Below are 25,627 nucleotides of genomic sequence, written 5' to 3'. Positions count from 1 at the left end.
GAGATCTTCAAAGCTTAGGATACTGGTGTGTTTCTCAGTCTTTATAATGTTTGTTGTTCACTAATACTCTCTAACAAAGGATGACTGATGACTTCCAAGTGTAGCCATCTGATTACGCTTCTTTTAGGGGCATCAAAGTAAAAATTTCAGATTATTTGGTAATAAAAAAATTTGTTGGAATTTTCATTCCTGTTTAAAATAATACAGCATTCTGTTCGTGTATCATATAAAAAAAAAAAAAAACATGTAAAAGATTTTAATGTTTGAACATTTGATGTGACATAAAACAAAACTTTTAATGTGCATGAATATTTTGTAATATATGTTAGGAAACAACACTCATGCGTACACATGCACTTTGGATTCAGCTATATTACATTTTTTTAACAGGGGCACGCAACGACAAAATCATTTAATGTTTCCACAACTGCAGCAACAGCCAAACAGTGCTCCACCCAGCTTCTTATCTCTCTAGCTTTAAACTCTTATAGATTATGTGTGGATGTGTGTTTGTGTGCGTCTCCTCTTTCATGCGCTCTCTTTACTCTGTAAATGCGCAGCCACTGGGTTTAGTGTCATGGTTCACTGCTCAGTCCACAAGTTGGGAATTGGAAATACGAGGGCTGAGGACACAGCTCTTTGTAAAAGGAATATATATTTTATGAACGCAGAGCTAAAAATGACTAGACATGTTTGAACTGAATGAAATTGAATTATTTCATTAGACTTAGTGATGCTTTTCAGCACAGACAATGTGATACGCCTTATAGGTTTACAGCTCCAGTGTCATGTATCTGACTCCCGTTTCCATGTTCCCATCCCTGCAGCACACTCAGACCCCAATGGCCTGTCACCAAGGCAGATCAAAAGTGACAGTGACGATGATGACCTGCCGAACGTGACCCTGGACAGTGTTAATGAGACCGGCTCCACGGCGCTGTCTATAGCCCGAGCTGTGCAAGAGTGAGTATCGTTGCCTTTTTGGACAAGTGAATGTTATGGATAAGTAAAAATGTAAATAGATGTCAGTTCTGCAAGATATTTTTTGTTTGTTTATGAAGAAGGGAGCAAAAAAGGAACAAAGTAGCCATAAGGGAAGGTTAACCAAGATAGGGGTGACCTTAGAAAGAACCTGCCCTGACATGCCTTTTATTAGGGTGCTTTTTCCAGCTGTCTGTGTAATAGAGGTGCATCTAATACCTCACAGTTTCTTAGCAACTACTGTAAAATGGTTTGAAAAAAATTAGAATGAACAAATTTCAACGTAAAACTAATGAAAGAATTGGATTCACCTGTGATTTTTTTTTTTTGTTTCTTACTAATGAATGATTCTTCAAGTGAAGGTTGACATGAGATGAACACGAGCTACACTTCTCAACTCTTTCATTTTACTTTGTGACCTCTTCTCCTCATTCATTTCTAAATACATTTTTAATTCCAGCCTTTAGGCCGAACATTTAATCTTACCCAGTTGGTTGTCCGTCTTGTCAAGTTTTTTTTTTTTTTGGTATTAAAGTAAAAACAATGGTGTCCAAGGTTGCAAAGAGTTGGTTGCATCATGGTTTCTTCTTTTTGAAGCCCTTTTGATTGCTTCACATCACATTCCTAGAGTGCTTGGCATCATACCCCACAATGACGGGTGTTGCATTTATTCATCCTTCACAGTTCAAAAATGGGTGAACTTCAGTTTTTTTTTTTTTATTGGAGGGAGGGGGGCTTTCTTTTCTCTCAACCTTTTCATTCTGCTGCTCTTCTTTTGATAAATTGTAACATGTGCTTCTGTACTTTAACATTCAGAATATTTCTGAAACTGGTTCTAAAATAGCTAAAGGTGATGTTTTTTAATCATAATAAAGGAAGTAGGACATAATAAATTTTTTCTTATCAACCAAAAAAAAATGTTACGTTACAGTACATCGACAAACGTTGAGTACTAGGACCTAAGACTGCAGACTGAAGCCAGCTTCCCTGAGTTTAGACCGTCCAAAAGCTCCTGATTGGCCCTCTTTTTTCTGGTGTGTTTGACTGTCACCACTGTCACTTTTGAGAAGCTCACCTTACAACCATCTGATGCGCCGCTGAATCAGGTCTGTGAAGGGACAGTCACAGCACTACTGAAGCCCTATAGTACATCCTGCCATAATTAGGACTGTGGGGTCGCAAGCCTTTATCTCTGCTTTCTGGTACATTTTTAATTTTTGAGATATCTTAAATGGTCCAGGAATTTTAGTCTTGTGAAAAACCATGTCTGCAAAAGTTAGCAGTTGGGGAGGGAGTCTGCGACTGTAAATTAAGCGTTTGCTCTTCTCTTGGGCCGCGTAATATAGAAGGGTTGTAATATCAGGTGTATTGATTTACATGAAACTTTTAATTGGTATCGCGTGCATGTGTTTGTTTGTGTGCTTGGTTATTAGACTCGCAGGCAGCGTGTCTAAAAAAAGAAAGAGAAAATGAGAGACATCTTTTTAAGTCAAAGTGTAAGTTAAATTCAAAGAACTGTGTAACAACCCTAGCAAAAAACCTTCCCCAGCTCCGTAAAGCAGCAGATCCGCTTTAAGATCTTCTTCTGCATTTGAAAGCTTTCAATAACCTTGTAAAGTATATTTGTTTTATTAAAAGTTCTGATAAATCAAATGCTTTCTTAATAAATATTATTATCATCCAAAAAAAGAAAAAAATACTATCTATGAATTTGATTTTATGTATCCAAGGTCATAATAATTGTAACACTATGAGTTTTTAGTGTATGTGGATTGTTGCACCACAAATTGTACCAGAACTATGGAGACAATCACGAGGAGCTAGGGTTAGACGAAGAAAGACGATGTAGGACGAGGAACTAGCACTGAGGAACTGCACAAGGAGAGTATTTATGGGAGACTAAATAAAGAGAGGACTAACGAGCTGATTGGGAGCAGGTGTGAAGAGAGGATTCTAGAATGGAGCTAGGGAAAAGAAGACCAACACAAGAGGGCAACAATTAAAAACATAAGAACTAAAATATATCCAGAAAACACAACAAAATAGGAATTAAACCAATAAAACTAGAAAAAATGGAGCACAGTAAAACATAACAGAACCAAGACTGTGACAAGTTTTGCGTTAGGGTTAATCTGATTTCTTGTTTTTTTTTTTTTTTTTTATCTAACCCTAAAGAATTTGATCAAAATTAGAAATATTTTTATTTTATATCACATAAATAATAGAGAGATTAAGAAACAACAAGTTACACCATAACACAGCAGAATGTTTTTTTCAAGTCTTCATACCTTCAGATATAATAATAGTGATAATTATATGCGTCACTGAGTGGGTGAGAGCTAAAAAGTGATTTATTGGAAATTTTAAAAGTTGTAATTTTAAGGGATGAGATGGATTTTATAAATCTGGTCCCTTCAATAATCTCCTAATTAAGCCTGAGTAATCCCGCCAAGAAGTTTTAACTAAAGTGATTCAGACATTTCCTGATTATAACTAAAGACTTGACAGGTGTTTCTATTACTCAGGAGGTGTGGATGACCCTGCTAGGTGTGATTCTGTCTCCTAAGAACTGTAATTGGTTGACAAAATACAAACAAAACAAGACAAGCACACTCCCACCTATCCATGAAGAGTGAATAATTAAGACTGGATTAAGAAATGTGTCTCATGATGAGATTTAATATAATTATATTGTCTCTGATTATAAAAATGTGTAAAAACCTTTACATCCTCATTCGTATTTATATTTTTGTGTTTAATCACCATGCTGTCCATTTTACCTCTCCGTTTGTTTGGAATTAACATGGGCTCACCTGAAACATTTCACTGTGATGTCCTCCTTGTATAAAACAGTTTGATTTCACAATAAAATAGAGAAAAAAGGTAAAGGAAACCCAACTGGATGGGTAGCTGTGTCTGCTTTCTGCACACTTCTGTGTGCTTGAATAGAGGAGTGAAAGGTAAATTGGTTCCAGTATCAGGGTATAAAAGAAGCTGTCTTTTTCTATGAGAGTCTTTTTCTCAGATTTTATACACCAGCCTGCAAAGTGAAAAGCATGATATACAGCAATCATAAGCCAGAGAGGAGATGGCATCACTGGTCCAAATATCTAGATGACTATTTCGGTTTCTGGTCATCAACATGTAAAGGAAAAACGTTCATACCTCATCTACTTGTTCGTTTAGAATGAATATTATTGTATCTTTTGCTTATCTTTGCTTTGTATATTCATGCATTTATTCTCCATCCATTTTTAAAAACCATTAAGAGCATTTTACACTGTATACATAATACTAAAATCCTTGTATAATCCTGTACATTTTCCACCATTTATTCATGATTATTCAATATTTTTCTACTTTTTATTTCAATAAAATCACGTAATCAGAGGCATACTTTTAATCATTCCAGCTGCTGAAACAAATCATTTCCCCCTCTGCTAATGATAAATCTTATCTTCAAAATAATTTTATGTTTGTTAAAGAGGCCTCTTTGCTCATGTATGCCATTTAGGGGGTGGATGAGCCAAAGTATTCTTTGTTTCTGCCATCTTCTTAAAGGTATAGTGGAGGATTTTTGCGAATTTTTGAAAAGACCCACCTTTTCCACTTTAGGAAAAGAAATGCACATGCACAACCCTGTACCCGCTCCCAGATGGTTCGCCTAATAAACGTGTGTGAGGGAATGCATAAGCCCATTTATCCTTGTGCACGTTCTGTTTAAAAGTTGCTGTTTGCATCGCTCATTGAAGCTTACTTTCCAAAAGAAGATTTGCAATTTTCCCACTATGTCAGACTCACCACCGCTAAGTGAAAATGGGGACGAGAACATAGGACTGCCTTACGTAAACATATCACCACTTATGACCACTTATTTTGATGATCCACCCGGAAAAAGACTATATACCTTTAAAGCCAAAGCTTATGTGTGAACGGCTTTTATCTTACTGAGATAGAATTACAATTAAAATCTTAGAATTTGACAAATTTTAAGATTTCTTTTAAAATTAAATCCCTTGGAACTACTTTTAGTCTTAGGATCCCTTGTGAATACGGACCCTTGTGTTTAAGCATTTTTATTTTGGAGAATCTGACATCATACTAAATTTATGTAGTTTTTGTTAACATTAGAGTAAAAAAAACAATTGTTTCAAGATAAATATCTTTTACTTTTGAATTGGACTAAAAGTCTATGCACTTTTATGTGTCAAGCATGCCTAGTTCCTACCCTTAAAAAAATAAAAAGCATGTACATATAGTAAGGTGGTATCACTTTTACTTGATGACCTGCAGCGAGAGTAAAAACTTTATGACATGCTCCAAAAGTGCCTCCCTATGTGATGATGCATCTGTGTGGGTGTGAATCTATATGTCTGCATGCATATGGCTTAGACATACTCTGTGCCCTGTTCGGCCTGCAGACATCAGCTCCTACGGTGCCAGTCCATCTGTGTTGAAATGAAAAGACTTCCTCTCCAGTGGATGACAGCTTATGGTATTCTGATCCAAAGCAGGAAATCAGAAGCATTCAGACACATTTGGCTCCTCCTGTCATCCTGCTGCTCAGAAACCCTGAAAAGTCAAACTTTCCAACTAATCAAACTCAAGATGCATTTTTATTTATATATTTTTAGATCAACCCTAAGGAAATTATTAGTGGAGTGTGTGAAATTTCTTTTAATGATGCAACATCATTAGTAAGGCTGAAGCCCAGCTTGGCTTGTTTTTTGTGGTGCTGCTCCAGCTTACAGGGTCATCATTTGTTTGTACACTAGCTCCATTAACAGGCACACTAATTAAACTAAATGAGCTTTGGTACATTACATTAGGCTTTAAAAATGATCAGGGTCACTTTGCTCAGAAGAAGAGGTGGCCATTTCTCCAATGCATGCAGGGACTCACTCTAGGATTCAGGTTTCAGTGCAGGTTATTGAAAGGGACAGGCGTGCCCCAGAGTGCCACACGTGGGCACCGGTTGGTCAGAGGACAACAGAAGTTGGCAGAATCTAACCTTCCACAGCCCAGGCTTTCACTATACAGATAAATCACCACCCTGGATAAGCAATACCCTGCCAGGGCCTGCCCACACACTCACTTCTCTGTGTGCAAAGTGCAGACTGTGTGGAAACTGTGTGCATGCTCTGTGTATGTGTGGGAAAAAAAAAAAAAGATACATGCACACTTGTAAGTATTAATCCTTTGGCATATGTGCGTTCAGTGCCGTTTGCATGCACGTGTCTCTGCATGGTGGACGGAACAGCTGCCTCCGTAGGGAGGTCGGGTATTGTCAACAGGAACACAGACTTGCGTGTTTGTCTGTGAAAAACAAAGCAGTCTGTAGTATTCTTGAGAATCATGCCGGTCTGGCGTCAGGAAAGGAGAAAGTGCACAGCCCTTTGATACACGGTAATAGTTCAGCGGACATCTTCGCTGTAACCACAGCTGGAATATCACTCCACTGTGTCACTGTATTAGTTTTTTCACCAGAATGCCTGACACACTTTTAGTGCAGGAAGAGCAACCTCTTTTGAATTTGCCCCCCGCCATTTTCACAAGCGGCCACTCAGAGGGCATGAGGGAGGAGAAGTGTTAGGGTGGAGGATGGGAGTGCCTCCAGCTTGCAATCCAGGTATCCATAAATAAATAACTGAGTGAAAGGAGAGTGTTACAGTGTGTGTGTGAGTGGATCATGCTCTTCTAGGGCAGCCTCCTCCATATTCATGCGTTTCCTTGGGGACGGCTGGTTAGGCTATTGTGGAAGAGTGAGGGTGAAAGAGAGAGAGAGCGGGAGAGAAGGGTGTGAGTGTGTCTGGGAGGAGTAGCTTCTGCTGAAGTCTGGCTGGTCCCCAAGGACCCAGGGGACATGCAACGGAGCAGGTGGACCGATGAGATGTGGGGTCCTCCGACAGGTACAGGAATGCCTGGCGGGCTTCCTTCCAAAGCACACAGGGAGTCAGACTCTCCTTTTCCTGTTTTCCTGATAATTCCATGAATCTGTTTAAAAAGCAGTTACTGTGCTGGAGCTGGTGTGTTACGACACCAGCAGACCCCAGAAATCTGAAAAAGTGTTTGTTTTGTGAGGATACAGGTGACACCTTGTGCCTCTGTAAGGGGGGCGGGGCAAAGCAGACGAGGGACAAGCAAATGAATTAAAGTAGAGGTCAGTTCTCTTTGAAATCACACTTTTTTTGAGGGATTCTAACAGGCACATCCATTCAACCAAAAATGTTATACTGGAAACAGTGAGATTATACCTCTGGAATCTCATTACAGATTAATTTAAAATCATGTTATAAAGAAGCTATATCATAGTGAATGTTTTCAATACAAATATAAAGATATATATTATATTTATATGTTTGGTGCTTTGCAAAAATATCGACACCCCTTGGACTGTGTCACATTTTATTTTACTGGGATTTTATGCAAAAGAACACAAAATAGTGCATATATGTGAAGTGGAGAGAAACTCATTTCTGTATTTCATAATGGTTGTTCTTTTTTACCAATACTCTTGCCTTATAATTGCTATTGGAGTCAGGGCAGGGTTTTCAGTTTCTTGCTCTTAACACATGACATTTTGGTGTGGTTTCTTTTTTCCAACACAACCTAAAATAACTGCTCATTGCCTTGATAGAAAGAAGGGCAGTGCGTCATGATGAGAGAAGTCAGAAGACCATTCCACTTTAGCTCTGGTTGCTTGTTTTCTCTCATATCCTACCTTTGTGCTGCTTTAAATTCCTTCTGTGGAAACTTCTAGGTTTACCATGTATTTACCGCCACGCCTCTACACATGAACTCTGACTCGCTAACCTGTAGATGTTATAGAAAAGCACCCACACTGCATGATGCTGCCACCACTATAGCCGCTTTCACTCTGAAAACCCGGGTTTGTCAAAACCAGGTAAACCCGCTGACAATCGGCTTTTGGCTCTTATCCCATTTGAACAAAAAGCCGAGTCTGACCCCCTGCTAGCCAGCTGAGTGGCCACTGTCCCCGCATGCATGTCTCCGCGGATCTTAAGGAGTTGACAAATCCCTCCACCTTTCCAATGCTGTGCCATGTTTCTTGAATAAAAGTAGAGTTGTTTGGGCTCGTTTTTTAACACATGACTGGCGTGATATTGTAACATATGTACGATGCACTCAAAGGTATCACATAATTTAGTGGATCAATCCGTCATTGGTGTTCCCACTTCATGCCGATTAAAGCCCATGCGATTTTAACGCGGGGCACTTGCCGAGTCGTTTGACCTGGGTAGACACGCGTCAGTGAGCTGTTCCCACTGCCACTAAAAGCTGATTGTGTACCAGGTTTAGATGTTTTTTTTCAGCCGGTGTGAAAGGGGTATATGTTTCACCATGCAGATGGTGCCTTCAGGGTCTTTAGTTTTTGCTCACCCAAAGCTTTGTGAATGCAGGTCAGACAGTCTCATCAGAGGGCAGCACCTTCTTCAACATGTTTTCCTTCGCCTATGACTTGTTTCAAACAGTTTCCTCCTTTAATTATTTTGATAACTCCAAGACCATGTTTGTGGATTGTTTAACTACCGGTAATAGTGATTCTGTTGACAGATTATTCTAGCTAAGTTATATTTTACCCCAGGGTTACCCTCGGCGTCTCGCTTGCCTCTGTGATAAATGCACGGGCTGTGAGTTTAGGTGGACGGCCATGCTTTGGTAAGGGTAGGGTTGTACCATGCCCTCCTGTTTAGGATGATGGATGAAATTCTGAGGTTTTCAAAGCTTTTTCTAAGCCAACCCTGCTTTTCTGGTTGCACTAAAATGTATTAAGTGATATCTTAATAAAAAAGAGGCTAAATGCACTCCACACTTTTCAGATCTTTAAAACTCCCATTTGTTTTTATTTCTTTCCCTTCACAATAATGTGCTGCCTTGTATTTGACTCTTTCATTTAATGTTATTTAAATCCACTAAAGTTTGAGGTAATAATGTGACAAAATGAAAGTAAAGTGTTTTACTTTATGTTATTAGCTTTTATATTTTGAATATGTCTACTTTTTTAAAGCAGCAACAACCTGTGGTGAGAGTCAGCTGTTGTCAGACGTGTTTTTGAGCTCACGTAGTGACCACAGAGCTGAGGGACTGCACATCCCTGCAGCTTAGTTTGGCTTTTTGAACTCACTCCTCACGTTTACTAAATCACTATTTTTTTCAGTAGTTAATAACTCTGATCGGTAAAATGCCACATTATTTGTTAATATCACCTTATATTTTTAGGATCTTTTCATTTGAATTACTTAAAACTGGCCCTAAAGGAGCAAAACAAATCATTGCAATGTTTGTTTTTTCCTTTTTTGCATTGCACAACTTTTCCACTCCTTGTTATTCCATCCAGCAGAGTACATTTTAGTCTGACCAACAATGCTGAACCAAAATATTCCACTTTTCATGCGTGATGAAACAAAAAGCAGGATGTTAGTGAGAAAAAAGTAATAGATCTCTCATTATTAGTCCTTATAAAGTTATGTTAAATCCTGTCAAAAAGCAGCTGTGAACTCTTGAATGGGACATAAATATCGAACATGCGCAAACATGACCTTTGTTACTGAGCTCTTGAAATACAGCCAAACCAATGACATAATCAGCTGGAGAAAAATGATGTGTTTATTGATGAATCTGCTTATCGAAAGAGAGACCGAGCAGAATGAAGAGATTTAGATTTTTCTGCATTATATTGTAATCATGAAGTCAGGATGAAGTCAGAATATAAACATCTGCCTGATCTGTTCGGTGTCTGAGCCTAGAGTGTTTCCATTGTAAATCCTGGCTCCTTGCTTCACTTTTCCCCAGCAGACACACTCCCTCATGTAGTCTAGCACACTTGCTAAATGCTGGTCCACTGCAAATAAAGAATCAGACTTCTTCAACTTGTTTACATTTTGTCACATGATTGTGAAGTAGAAGGAAAACAAACATATTTCTAGATTTCATTTAGAAAAATGAACAGTAAAAGCACAGTGTGCATTTGCATTAAGCCCCCCTGAGTCAATGTTAAGATTAGAGTTGCAAGTTTTTTTTAAATATGTTTCCACTTTGTGTAAATTTATCTTTGGAAAATTAGAGTCAGTAAGATTAGACAGAGAGCAACTCTAAACCGAACTTTTAAAGTTTTGTTGCAGACACTGAATTAGATCTTAGTCCAGACTCTGGCTATATTTCCATGCTATGATTATTCTGTAATAAACCAAAGTTCAGCTTCCTTGTCTCTGTATAAATACCAACCCCACAGTATGACGCTGCCATCATTGGTTTGTTCAGTTTCATGAGTTTTAGTAAGTTTTCTGTTACAGAGATATTATTTTCCATCAGATTAGAGCCTCCTGGACTATTATATTACCTCTCAGTACATTTTTGCACAAGGCTTTTATTTAGCGGTATTAGATTACAGCAGCTGTGTTTTCTAAAAAAGGGCAAAAAATAATAGACTCTTTTCCTTTTTTTTATCAAAATGTGTTCTTTCAATTCAAGTTTTTGAAGCTAACTTGAAAGTATTTAAGAAATGTTTTCAAAGGGTATGAATACTTATGGGTTTTTCTACTAGATGATGTATCATGACATCACAAATGTATGTTTCTGGTCTAAATGCACAGTTTTCACATCTGGTTTCCGCGCGGTTTGCGAGCCCAGAGGGAGCAACGGAGTAAGAAAGAGAGAGAGAGAGGGTAGTATGAGTTTGTTTCATATCTGACCCGTGCGCTCATTTCCTGTACAGCTTCTGGTTGGTAGAAAGCCAAGAGTAACAGGTGATTTGTAATGGTGTGTGGGAGTGTGGCTTGGTGTTTTTCATGGCTGCGTTTCTATCTCTGTGTGTTTCTCACACTGTACGGCTGTGCTGTACGGCTGAGCCTGTGTTTGACAGCTCATGCTTTTGGTGAAAGACAGCAAGACAGGAAGTGGATTGTGTGTGGCGGAGACAGTTCACAGGAGGGCCTGTCTGGCAGCCTCTGCTCCTCTTCTCAACCCTTTTAACTTGATCAGAGCTGTGCTTCCTTTCTCCCCACACCCCCACCCCCCTCCTCACCTGCCCCACTACAGCATAAACTCCTCTGGTAAATATATTTCACAGATATTACTCCTCCCCTTAAGTAAACAGAGACTGTCTTGTTGTCTCCCTGTAGTGTATCTCCTGCCTCTGGTTCTGGGCTGGGTGTGTGCTGCAGTCATGTGTTTAGCGTTTAGTGAAAGGTGCTCTGTTCTGCAGCCAACTGTCCCAGGCAAGGCATGAAGTCCTCACCATCTAAGTCAACCCTTTGTCTCTTTTACACTTCACTGTGTAAAGACTAATTTTGACAATCGGGGATTAAATTTAGACTTACTTTAAACATTTAGTCTAACTCTATTTACTGACTTAGGGTTTTCCTTTTTAGCAATGAAAAATCAACAAATCCACACCTAATTTAGTGTCATGAACTAATCAGGGAAGTATTTGAATTACTGGACAAGAATGGGAGAAGAGACTGTACTATTCCTGCTGACCCAAAAGGCTTGAACTCAGCTGCTGCCTCACAGATACTCTTCTGCAGAGTCGTACTGCCACCTACTGGCAAAGCTTCACCTCAGCTTCTCTCTAAACTACTGACCTGCCTTCTGTAGGTTTGCTACATATGCAATAGAAGATTGATGTCAATAAAAAGTGCTAACATCATATAAGAGGAACATAATTTGATACCTCTTCTAATCTCTTTTCCCTTAAATACCCATTCCCAACATATATGTTTATTTCTGACATTTATTATTGTTTATAATTCTTTTTCTAAAATGTATTCATTCTAGAAGCAGAAATTGAAAATGTTTTTACATAAAACAATATTGGACTGAGACTAAGCAGTTCAAATCAAAAAGCAGATGTAAATCAGTGCAACATACTACAGGATAATCAAACATACATTTAAATTAAAAACTGAAATAGTATAAAAAAACTTAGGAAATGGTTATTGTCATTGAAATAATTGAAAATTATTATGACTACTGATTTTTTTACTGTAAATGCAAAGTTTACTGTGTATTTAAATACTTTAAATAAAACAGCTTGAACTCACAGCCGTTCTTTTCTCTGATTCATTGCTAATATTGGCCAATTTGATGTATTATGTAAGAAGTTTAGACATTAATTTGATAAAACTCTTGTTTTTAGGAGTACACCACCCTGTTTTACTGAACCTTTCTGCAGAACCAGATTTTTCTCTTGATCTCTGCATAGATATCATCTAAATTATTTATATTTTCATTCATGCCTATAAACAAGATTTTTGTTTTTGATGGTAAATGACACAATCATCTAATAAAAAATGGCTAGAAAGAAGGCAGTTATTTTGCAGTTTGCAGACTGTTGCAAACAGTAAGGTCGACATACCCAAGGGGACATCTTTTTTTTTTTTTTTTATTTAACTTTTGTAACGTTTGCATTTAAAGATGGACTACATTCCTTTAATATTTCACCTTCTTGCATCATTTTAAACAGAAACATGTCCCTTGTCTTCATGAACTCAGGAATCACCGCTGTGTAAGCTTTTACATCACAGTGCTGCTGCTCTTCTCATCACAGCGTTATAATTCTCTAAAGGGATTTTTTCTGATGAGTGTCATCTGTCTTACAGCTCCATGTCGCCGTTCAGTATTGACAGCATCCGACGCCCTCGGAGGTCAGAGTCACCAGACTCAAAGAAGCGAAGAATCCACAGATGTGACTTTGAGGGCTGCAATAAAGTGTACACCAAAAGCTCCCATTTAAAAGCGCATCGGAGGACGCACACAGGTCAGTCCACTCTGCTTTCTGTTTTATATATATATGTATATATTATTGAATAGTGTTGATTCTCCTCAGTTCTAAGATGCAGGGCTCCAGCTAACGATCATTTTGCAAATTGATTAATCCGTAAATTATTTTTTTGATTAATCGATAATAATAATCGGATAGCAAAAGGTTCCTTAAAGATGACTTTTTACATGATTAAACTAGGTCAAACTCCACTTTTCCAATTGTGGAGTTCTGGATAAAGTATATTAATAGACAAAAAAGTTTTTTTTTTATCTTAAATGCTAAATATTGATATATATTTTTTACATTTTTCTTGCAATTACTGCATGAAGTGGGTTTCTCTGTCAGCTAAAGGCATGTTGTAGAGTCTCTGTACTCCAGTTAATGAATAATCGATTACTAAATTAGTAGGTGATTATTTCAATAATCAATTAATCCCATTAATTGTTTCACCCCTACTAAGATGGGTGAGATTTAAATTATCTTAAAGTCATACGATGATGAAATCTTTACATCCTATTGTGGATGTAAAAATATTTGACTTATTACCAGTAAGGATACAAGATTTAATGGTCAGTTGAGCTTAAAGTGCAAAAAATCTAAGAAAAAAATGCACATCATACTAGCTCTTGTTGAGTATTGACCTCGTTTGTATATAATAGTCCTCTCGTTAGAAGTATTTTCCATTTCTTTAAGTATATGAACTTTATTCTCAACATCATAAATCCATTGATTCTAAATATGCTTTACTTTATTCAAGCTTGTTGAGATTTCTCCTAATAGACCTAATTGGAATTTTTTCCACTTATTTTCAAAACAGGTCAACCGTGCTATAAACTTATCTCTCCAATCCTAATGCTACATTATTAGAAAGCACATTTAATAGAAAATAAATAGAAAAAAATAAAAACATTTTTTAACATACTTTAAATGCATCTCTGAATGTTTTCCCATCCTTAGACATTATTGGCTGAGGATCAAATCACATACGCACTTTGATTTTTGTTTAGTGACTGATCAACACACATCCACCTCAAGTTAATGGTATGTTTTATATATCTTTGCCTTTTTGAATAACAGCTCAAAGATGTTATATTATATATTTATACCCCAATAATGGGAAATCATTTATTTCTAATTAAAGGTTCATCACATCCAAAAAGTGAAGAAAAAATAAAATATACATTTAAGTACATTTGTTTTGCAGATGATTTTAGGGATTCTATTATTGGTTGAAAAAAAGGGATTTGTAAAGAATACAATAAAACTGTTATCATGCAGTAACATGATATATTTTTTCTTAATTAATGAGCACACTTAAATTTCATATTGTATTTACCGTATTTAGCAATAAATTATCCTTTTTGTTTTAAGCACACCTTAAATATGGGGTACCACTAAAAATTATGAATAAACCCCACAAACTAATGGTGGATCAGTCTATTTAACCAAAGATTCAGACACAGATGCTGTTCTTTTTTTTTCTTCTTTGCTTTTTAAAGTTGAGGCAACTTCAACAAAAAGTGGGTCAGAGGAAGCTTGACTCATAAATTATTCAAGTACAGTAGCTTGAGGCTTTAGAAAAGGTTCTTTAGAAATATTAGACACTCATTGGTAAAATGAGTGCCTTTTTTAATTTGCTGACATTTTACCAAAAAACAAAAATGTGTTTTTTATGTTGGTCATTAAAACATTCCCATATAGAAATAACCTCAGATTGACTCTGCCTGCATTTATCCAATGATAAATGATCCAAAGATGCCCTTTGAAACTTTTTGGACTATAGTGATATTTGCCTAAATAATGATATTATTTAAACAAATGAAGCAGGTTAAAAGCTATGCTACAAATAATAAACGCCAATCGGATATAAGATAATATGTCGAAATTTTTTAGTTTTAATAAGATTTTCCTAAAAAATCAAGGCACATTAGAAATACCTCAAAAGTGAGTAACAATTGTTTAGTGTGTTGTAAATGGTAATGAATAAAGTACACTGTTTACATTATTAATCATTTATTATTATTTAATCTTTGTGCTGATAAATGCACAATTTTATTATCTTTTTTGTTGTGTTTATTAGTCAGAATGTGGATATACAGTGAGGAAAATAAGTTTTTTAACACCTTGCTATTTTGCAAGTTCTCCCATTTAGAAATCATGGTGGGGTCTGAAATTGTCATAAAACAATATCCAGAAATCAGAATAAATTATTTTGAACTATTTATTTTGTATGATACAGCTGCAAATAAGTATTTGAACACTGGAGAAAATGAAAGTTAATATTTGGTACTGTAGCCTTTGTTTGCAATTACAGAGGTCAAACCTTTTTCTGTAGTTATTCACCAAGTTTGCACACACTGCAGGAGGGATTTTGACCCACTGAAGATGTAATTGAGCTTGATAATGACTTGATAGGGTGAGTTCATCACCAAAACAGCAGCTCTGTTTTCTGAGGTTGGTATCCATCGAAACTGGTCTAAGGAGGAAGCAATCTGTGAAAGATGTCAGAGTGGAGTAGGCCCTCATAGAGTTCTTGGCTTTGGGTGCCTAATTTTTACTGCACATTCAAATTAGTTTTAGTTGTAGTATTGTAGCTCAAATCTCCCAATTTAAATCTTGCAATACGCCTAACAAGAGTTTGTTTTTCCATCTAAAATATAAAACTTGTTGAGTTAAAAATAGTGAAAGCAGTGAAAAGATCCCAAACTGTGAGTTATTATTTCACATAGAAAAAAAAAACGTAGAATGTCTTTGTGTAACATTGGCATTAGGCCTGTTTAAATATACAGACCAAAACTTTTCATACAGCGTGCAGATTTGAATGTAAAATTATTTTCACTTGACCAACAGGACAGAAAACAAGGCAGGGAAAGCAAAACTAATGGGAAAATCAATTTTACTTAAATTTTTATTTCTATTTCATATTTATACCCTTCTCAGTTATGATTGGTAAAATGTATATTGTTAGTAAAACAGATATGAAACCCATTTTTATTGCTATAGAATGGATAAAAAAATCTTTTTATCTGTTTTTTATTCGTTAACGAATAATGTCACTGATTTCTGTTTTCATTTTAGTCATACAGGGGGAGTTATTACTACATATTCCACAGCCTAAATTGGTTGGTAATAAACAACATTATGATTGTTATCACTGTTATCACAGAGCAAAGGCAGTTCAGGGAAAGTAAGAGGAACAACTAATAAATATCCCTACAATTAGCTTAACATCTGCTGGATGTGCTGGACAAACATGCCTGATCCATGGAGACACTTTAGAGCTTTTAATCATCTGCAGCCATAACGTTCTGCCTGATCAGTGGTTCAGTTGTCTTCCTAATTGTATGGAAGGCTTAACTCTCCTTTCTGATGCTCTTCTCTGCAGGGGAAAAGCCATACAAATGCACCTGGGACGGTTGCACCTGGAAGTTCGCCCGCTCCGACGAGCTGACAAGGCATTACAGGAAACACACGGGGGTCAAGCCCTTCAAATGCGCAGACTGTGACCGCAGCTTCTCCAGATCCGACCACTTAGCCCTGCACCGACGGAGACACATGCTGGTGTAAAGCACAACACGGGCGATTAAGAGAAGATGTCAGCGGAGCAGACACATCCACACGTACACACACAGGCAGCCAAGGGAGCAGGATCTCCCTTTGAATGTTCTTCAGCAGGCCTGGACGCCCAAAATCAAACACAGATGAGCACACACACACATACACACGCTGGCATCCTGAGATTGAGAAGCTGGATGGATGGTCGGAGCAGAAAACAAGGGGACTTCTGGATCCTTTTGGATTAATAGGAAGCGATGACAGGATCTTTAACCATCATCGGCGAACAATAGGGAACTGTTATGAGCAGCACTGTTTGGTGATGTTTCACTTTGATTTTTAGGATGAAGTGGCACTCTTTAAATTTGGATTTTACTCACTTTACATTACAGCTGCTTTTCCAGCATGCAAAATGTGAAAGACCCCTTTGAAATCAGAGCTGGAGCGGATTTCCACAAGAAAGACTTGGCCTGAGTTGGAATTACAGAGACAGTATTGTTTTGCTTGCCCCCCCTGTGAGTTTAACACATGGCCAGCAGAGGGCAGTGTTTGATCACAGGTTTTCTTAGCGATTACGTTTTCTTTCAGAAGCTGAAGGAGGGTTGGGCTTTCACATTTTCCACCAAGCAAAGTGCAAATATCTTCACCTGGATCCATCTTTATCCCCACATCCACCCAGTCAACCATTAGCTGCTTTTTTCCAAAACAGCAGAACCTGGACATGCCTAATCATCACACCAGCAAAGACGCACCATTTTATCACATGGACATTGGACAAACCCCATTCTTCATCAGTGCTTTTCTTTATTTTGAGCCTCTTAAAATAATTTTCTTCAAGCAAATCTTATGTGGATTTTGAGCTGTGATTAGCAATCAGTAAAGTGCAATCTTAAAGAATATATATAAATATATATATATAAACTTTCAGTATAAAAAAGTTTTCTTTATTGAATCTTGCTTTTTTTTTTTTAAATACCTGCTTATTGCTTATGCTTAATTCTGACAAATACAACCCCCTTGTGTACAGCGAACCTTGAAACAATCGGAGGAGAGTCTGTGGAAAAAGAAAACCAACAGAGGCACCTTAGAGACTTTCATCCTGTCCCCATTCACCTGTGCTCATCAGTCAACCCACTTTTCCTCCAATGAAATCAAACCGAAACATGGAAATTTTTTGGTAGTTTTCATACAGCAAAGCGCCCCTTCACCACAAGCTGTCACTGACACCAGCTGGAGATTGACAGAGAAAATCTTGCACACAGAAGAGCAATACATTCTGATCTAAAATCTTTGTTGATGTCAACCAGGTCAGCCTCGCTCTGTTTCTGAATATCTGAGTCACAAAGTGAAGTCTCAGCTGGTCATTTATCCCACATCATCTGACATTTTTTTATTTATATTTTACATAAACATTGCTTGAAATGTTCTCACCTCACTTTGGGCGGTTTTGTTGGTTATTTACCAAAAGTTTGGTGTTTAAAATGCAGGAGTTGCACACCTAGTAACATACAGAATACCATATATACATATGGTGCCTTGCAATAGTCTAAATCCTTGAACTGTTTCACATTTTGTTACGTTACAACGACAAAAAATCAGTGCATTTTGTTGGGTTTCTTTGTCATAGCCCTACACAATTTGTAGCACGTAGTTGTCAAGTAGAAGTAATTGATAAATATAATTCTTTTGTAAATGAATAAAGATCTGAAAAGTGAGAGTTTGTATGTCTTCAGCATCTCTGATTTAGAAGTACTTTGTAGAAAAAATAGCTTTGCACATCTGGAGGTTGAAATCTGTGCTCATAATTGGTAAAATACTTTCGATTCGATGGAGAGTATTCAGTTTTCGATGTCTTGCCATAGATAATCTCAATGGGACCTATATCTGGATATTGACTTGTCCATTTTAACATACAAACTGGAGCTCTGTATGTGTAGGGTTGTGTTTTCCTGCTGGATGGTGAACCTCCAGAGGCTTAAGTCTTTGGCAGCCTCTTAAAAGCTATTTTTGGGTAGTTTTAGCTTAATTCAGTTTTTACATTTACTGTTGAGAGAAAAATACCCCTCAGAATAATGCTGCCACTACCATGTTTAAGAGAGAAGATAAGGTAGCATTTTTTCTAGAATTGGGTGGGGTTGATTTTGATGTCATTTAGCCAGGGCATCTTCTCTCACATGTTTGCTAATGGTTATTCTGTTAACAGATTCTCTCACCTGATCTGCGTTTCTCTGCAGCTCCTTAAGAGAAGCTATGCACCTCTCTGCAGCTCCTCTCATTAATGCAGTGTTTAACTGTAGATCTGCAGTTTAATTTCTCTCTTTCCAATTTTATATATTGAACATTTCTTTAAATATATTCAAAGCTTGTGATCCTTTTTTAAGAATCAAGCCCTACTTTGAACACATATTTCTCCTTGGCCTATCTGGTCTGTTCCTTTGTATTCATTAAGCTGATCTCACCAGTGTTCTCTAAGAACATGCTTAGGCCCTAATATAGAATATGCATTTATTCTAAGATAAAGATGAACTCTATTTACTAACTAGGTGACATCTGAAGGCACACTATTAGAGGGCATTATGGTAGAGGCAGCTGAATACATCAGCACACTTTCTTGATGATAAAAGTTTAGGAAGGGTCATCACTTTACTCCCACTTTGTTATTATCTGCTACTTTGAGTCAGTCTACACATTAAAACTAATACAAAATATACAGAATTGTGGTTGTAATATAGTCAAATTTGAGAAAGTTCAAGGAGTCCGAGTACTTTTGCAATGCACTGCACAAAACACAGATATTAATCCCTACATTATATCACAGAGGAAGATCTTAGATGCTGTTACTGGCAGAAATATCACATCACTTGACCTCAATCAGGGAATCAAATTAAAAGTGTATTTTTATAGTCTGAAGGCAGGCGTTTCGTTTTCTTTTTTCAAGTATATCCAGTGCTCTTTATGCTGTTTAAAAGCTTCAAACCTTAGGTACAGAGCCAACCAATGTTATTCGATGGTTCTGCCAAATGCAGTTATTGGACAGAAGCCAGTAAGAAGACACAACAACCTTTTGATTAAGGTATCTTGAAATCCATACACTCATACACTAACGCCTCCACACAGACACACACATGCACACTTGAAAGCTCTCACTTTTAGTAAAGAAGCCAAACCCAGGGAACAGTTTCCATAGAGTTTTTGCATCCCTCTTGTATGTTCTTTATTTATGTATATTATTTGTGCACATGTCATTACACCCAATTATATTATCATTTTGGCAAAAGCATATTAGCACCTTCTTTGTTTATCGAGATGACTTTCAGATATTTTATTCCAGATGTCAATTTCTGAACAAAATAATCATATTTTATCATCCGTATAATGTATTAAGACAATTTTTTTATGATCGAGGGGCACTTCATGGGACGGCTTGTAACTCTTTCTCCAATGTGGAAAAAAAATAATGATTTTTTGAAATGTTGTAATATATGTGATAGTGAAGATACAAAGCTATTACAAAGTTCTACAACCTGTACATACAATGGAGAAATAGGGCTTTCGATTTGTAGATGCAGGAGATACATTTATACACGTAAAGTCTTTTTTTCTGAGACCGTAATTTATCTAATTTGATATACAGTTAAAACGGGCTAAAGGTGTTCATCATGTAAATGATCATGTGTGATGTTATATAGAAATTTGATTTTTTTATTTTTCTGGCTTGGATTTAGACAAATTCATGGTCAAATTGTCCTTTTTTTATTTTATAAGGCAAAATCGGTGTTTGCTATAAACAACTAATTATTTATATACACTGACTGTATTAAGGTACTTGATTGCCCCTGTTGCCATTTTACTATCATTCAGTTGAAACCAGATATTTACATACACATTCTTTTTTTTCAGTTTTTCATGGTAAATGAGATCAAATTATTCTTTTTTTTTTTAGGTCACTTGGGTTTAAAATAATTATTTCTATTTGCTAAAAGGCGAGAATAACGAGGAAGCATTTTTAAAATATATATTTTTCACCTTATTTTATTAAACTCCTTTGTATTTGGTAGAATAGGCTTTTATCTGGTGACCTGCCAGAAGTTTATTATAGTCGTCACAGGAATTTTGACTTATTCCTATTCATAGAACCAGTCCAACAGGGTCAGGTTCGTTGGCTGCCTTTCAGCTCTTCCCACTAATTTTCTAAGGGATTGAGATCAAAGGTATGTGTTGGCAACCCTCAATAATATTGACTGTCATTGTTAAGCCACCCTCTAACTTATCCAGCTGGATGTTTAAGATGATTATTCATCTGGATGACCCGTTTTTACCTTTCAGTGTTACTTGACCAGACCTGCAGCCTGAAGCTGCCATTTTTGTACCCTCATCCGCCAATCGTAACAATGGTCATTATGGCCAAACGCTCTTGTTTCATCAGATCCCGTCTTTGACTATTAAAGTTTCAATCGCTGTGTTCCTTTCCAAATGGAAATCTGGCTTTTTATATTGCTTTTGGATTGATTGCTTCTTGTTTGCCAAGTGGCCTTTCAGCCCATGTTAGTAAAAAAAACTTTTCTTTATTCACACTTTATTTTGCCTTAGTTAAAAATCACATTAAGCACCAAAACATATTCACCCCTGGGACACAGGAACGGTTCGTTTTAACAGTATGATGTGTAAACCATCACCTGTTATTTATACCACAAAGGAACAATCGTATCTGAAGGGCTAACCAGGCTGATCATTTGGCTAATATTTTCTGGTACTATAATACTTTTGTTTTTTCCATCATACCACGCATGAAAGCAATGTTTTTGAGCTGCTTTGAATCAATCAACGTAAGCTTCCAAAGCCATAACATACTGTGGGCTTTTCGAAATTGCTTGAACTGTTAATAAGTTTTTCAAGAAAGTCATAAAAAATGTGTAAAAAAAAAATAGAAATAATTTTGGCAATCCTAGTTAATCGGCTTATTAAAAGTTCAGTCTGACCTTATCATAGATACAGCATTTGTGTCCTATAATCCAGTGTAGTTAAACATCTGATTTCAACTGTACCCTGATAAAAATAAAAACATACACAAATCAATCTCACATATCAACACATTTACTTTTTATTCCGTATATCCTTTTATGATGTCGGATGCCTTAATACACCAGTGTTTAAACAGTTCAATCAGACTTGATGATGTCTCCACGGAGGCAGGGTGTATTGTTTTCCTAATCCCCCCCATCCCAACACACACACACACACCATCTCTTTGCTCCTTTTAAAGCATAATTTTGTTACGGTAACCAGGGTCAAAGTTATGCAATAATGATAAATAGTGCCTCATACCACAAACTTGTAATATCAACCGCTGTGTGCAGCGTTATGATTCCAACCCTTGTTCTTCAACTGCTACATTTCAAAAGGAGAAACAGTGATTTCTTTTTATTATTTATATTATTTTGGGGATAAAAAGCACAGACAACAATATGCAAGTCGGACCTCTAATGTTGAACCTATCCTTCGCACTGAGCCTTATATATCACAGTGTCAAACGCAGTGTCCCACAATAACACCAGTTTGAAGCACACATTACTTTGGCTGCAATAAGTCCCTCTCCATAAGGGCAATAAACCGGAGTTACAAAGACCTCTGGATGTTTCAGCTTCAGCACAGTGATTTCATATTAGGCCATGAGGAATCAAACCCACAGCTGGGTAATTTGATGCCTTCGCTGATGATTTGAGGCGTTCAATCAGTTAAGTAAATATTTTAATTTAAGTGTAACATCGTATTTCATTTTTCTGGTTTTGAAAACTTTAGTAGTGAAGCCAATGCCTATGTTTCAAGTTTGCTAATATTCCGTACAGTAATTGTTGTTCCTGTATTTATGTAAAGTGAGTGTTGTGTAAATATATTCAGATCTTTTCATTCTTACTGTGAGAAAATAAAATGTGATATTGTTTTCAAAAGGGAGATTCTGCTAATGGGAAAAAAAAGACATTTTTAATCCTGGTATTTTTAAAAACTTTAAAAGCAGGTGTCCTTTTGCTTTCTCTTTTTTTTCCCCCTGTTACAGTTTTATTTTCTCCAAAAGTTGTTTCAGTAACAAGTCAGTGTTTTGCCTTTTTTTTCCTGTATTTTTTCATATGGATGGAGCTGTGAAATTAAGATAAGTTGAAACATATACATGTATATTGAAATGAATGGAGGCATGAAGGTTAATAAAGTTGCATTTTGTATGTAACACTACTGGGATGAAGCCCTTTGCTATCTATGATTGGGATGGATGGAATGCGGTTTCAGTGACACATTTGAGTGACATTTGAGAGCTGTACTCACACTGGCATTCAGAAACCTAATCTGGATTTGATGGAAACCATTAGTGTGGAGTACAGCAAGTGAGATGCTGGAGTTGCAGAAACACCCCCTGAAGTATATGACAGCATTAATCAACAACAATAAATAAAAAAGCAGCAGCAAAATGTGTTAAAACAGGCCTGAAAAAAGTATTTCTCTCCATTATAGATCTCTTCTATTTTTTTCTTTTATTTATAACACTTAAAATGTATCAAATCTTTTAATAAATCTTAATATCAGACCAACTGAAAAATAATTTTTTAAATGACAACTTTATTAGGAGGCAAAAGCTATTATATATGTAAATAAAACTTTTGGCTTAAGGCTTTATGTTTTTTTTTTAATTATTTGACGAGGCCACAATATGCTCCCTCTGACAAAGAAGCACATTAATTTTATTGGTGTCAAACCTTGAAGAAGCTACTTTCCAACCAGCTCGATTCAGCCCAAATATGTGCATTTTTTATATGAGAAAAAGCTCTGAGCCTAAATAGAAAACAATGAGACTAAGAAAATGATAAAAAAAAAAGCCAAAAACAAGTCAATTTAAAAACAAAACTGATTAAAACAGCCAAATGAACCAGGAATCAGTCAGCGTTAAATCTAAGTATTGGAACTGGCAGGAGACAATCAGTCCACTACAGTCATCCTCGCCACCTATAACTTCCCACCCAACAGTTGAGCCATTGCACACCTGAACTGAACCATTTTGAACTATAGCCAATATAAAGTGAGTATGTGTTTTTAATGCATCAATTAACCTAGTTGGAAGTCACATTCTTGCTTTGATGTTTTCATACTTCTATGTAAAACATCATAAATCTCAGAATAAAACCACATCGCTTTGTTGCTATAATCCGGTACTAACAGAGAGCGATATTTTAAGACCTGGTATGCTCCAACCCAGCATGAAGCCAATGCGGTTTCCAAGAACAGGTTACAGTTTAAAGGAAACACCCTGAACATCCTGTACTCTGCTCTATTATAATCAGATCTGGATGAATGTTTTTGTCAGCAGCTAAAGAATTTAGATGATTACTAGCTATTCTGACTCCACAAAGTATTCCTCGTTTGTACTGTAGTCAAGATTTATCACTTCCTAGATGTTATGCTGTAAAAATCATGTTGAGTCATATGTACAGAAAAAAATTTGCATTAATTTGTCCTTGCATGCAGGTACGTCTCTTGACTCTTAGAACAAGCTCAGGCATCTTCTCTGGCTTTCTTGGCACCCTTTGTCGGAACCCTCTCTATGAGTCATGTCACAAGCACACTTTTTGCAAACTGTAATAAAGACGAGGACATCTTGTTGTGTGCCCCAATTGCGTCTAAAACCGGTTCTAATAATGGTTTAGATCAGACTAATCATAAAATTCCAGATAACGCATGACTTGAACTGACAAGAAAACTAATGATTTTATAATTTCAAACTAACATGATAGAGATGAGCTGTAAGTCATACTTCTGACTTTATTTCAGCTTTTTAATCCGCCAGGTGTTTAAAACACCAGTGAGGTCATCTGTCTGTAAGCTTAAGTCTCCCCAAAAACTAGATCCTCTAATAGGAAAATCAAACAAGCAGATTTAAAGCAGAAATAGCTGAAAAGAGAAAGACTGGATAGAAAATTAAAGCTCAGAATTTAACAATATGAAATTGCCATGGAGGGAGAATTGTTAGGTTTTGTGATAAAACCTTTCATTTTTATCACATTTTTTCTGGAGACCAAAACTAACTTAAATGTCAAACAGGAATTTTAATAAAAAATGGCTGACATATTTGTTAACTAATATATATCAGACAGAACTACTCAAGTTATATGTAGTTTTACTAGTTTTAAAGTAACCAAATGTGTGTTTTCTTGCAAAGTACGAGTAAATTTATTTCCTATATCTGTAATTTAGAAATTCCCCAAACATGAATCACCTAAAATTCTTTCATATATGACTATATCTTTTAGACAATATCTGACTAATTATTTCATAAGATTGAACTGACTGAAACAAAAAATGACTACAAAAGACTAATTAGAATCTATAAATTATTTTAAAAATGGCTCAAACTAAATGAAAATAAACTTTCAAAATTAACACTGGATCTAACCTTAAAAGTGATCATTACCCTTTAATATCAGTGGGTCATACATTCTTTGCAAAGGTGTCATAGAGAAAGATAAGGTCAAAGATGACTATTTTAATTGCTTCCTGCTAAAAACGGATTTCGGTTAAATCTAAATTGTGATGTTGCATAAGTTTCCACTCATCTGCAACTTGACAATTCTATAAAGATTGCAGACATGGATAGTTTTTGTGTAAGTCAGTTTCTGATCCTTATTTATATCTATCTATCTATCTATCCATCTATATATATATATATATATATATATACACACTGAATCTTAATCTCTTTCAGCTAGACGGGGTTAGGTACAGTTTTAAAAACTTTGCCTGATATTGCAGTTTTAGAAAATAAAAATCCTCCCCCTCCAACACATTCCAATAGACAGCACTTACTCTAAAATGGTCTAAACTGAGGTTTAACAGAAAAACACTTATTAGGAAGCATAAGGTTCTTGGTTAAACATCCTATTTGCCAAAAAAAAAATCATATTGACGATCCCCCAGAAACCTTGAATGAACTTTTGCGATATTTTAGATAGACAGTGGTGTTAGTTTTGAAACTTTCTTTCCTCTACATAGACCTTTTTTGCTATTGTTTAATCTTGAGCACAGATTTGAGGCTGATGCACCTAGCCTGCAGTAGTTTAGATATTGCTCCATGTTGGTGAGATCCAGGATGAATCTTGGAGTATTTTAGTTTCAACAATGTTCATTGCCTATTTTGTTTAAAAACTGCCTCCCCCTTTGTTAACTGAACTCTGAACATCTTAAAAATAGTTTTAACATTTCGTATAAACCTCGTTTTTTAACTAGTTCTATTGTTTGATTTTTTTGCAGTTCAGTGTAATTTTA

At 36.4% G+C, this 25,627-nt stretch overlaps 1 protein-coding gene across 1 annotated transcript in view; it reads left to right on the top strand.

Moving 5' to 3' along the window:
* klf12 (Kruppel-like factor 12) overlaps window positions 1-18,874 on the top strand; it is a 55,630-nt gene extending 36,756 nt beyond the window's left edge. The window contains exons 4-6 of the mRNA XM_015387700.1: window positions 828-963; window positions 12,603-12,760; window positions 16,152-18,874. Coding sequence (XP_015243186.1) covers window positions 828-963; window positions 12,603-12,760; window positions 16,152-16,333 — 476 coding nt within the window. The 3' untranslated portion in view covers window positions 16,334-18,874. The remainder of the gene's footprint in view (window positions 1-827; window positions 964-12,602; window positions 12,761-16,151) is intronic.
* The last annotated feature ends 6,753 nt before the right edge of the window (window positions 18,875-25,627 follow it).

The sequence above is a fragment of the Cyprinodon variegatus genome, unplaced genomic scaffold (assembly GCF_000732505.1).
Source record: "Cyprinodon variegatus isolate N-32 unplaced genomic scaffold, C_variegatus-1.0 Scaffold401, whole genome shotgun sequence".
Taxonomy (NCBI): domain Eukaryota; kingdom Metazoa; phylum Chordata; class Actinopteri; order Cyprinodontiformes; family Cyprinodontidae; genus Cyprinodon; species Cyprinodon variegatus.
The sequence above is the reverse complement of the archived record's forward strand: the minus strand, read 5'-3'. Positions and strand labels throughout refer to the sequence as shown.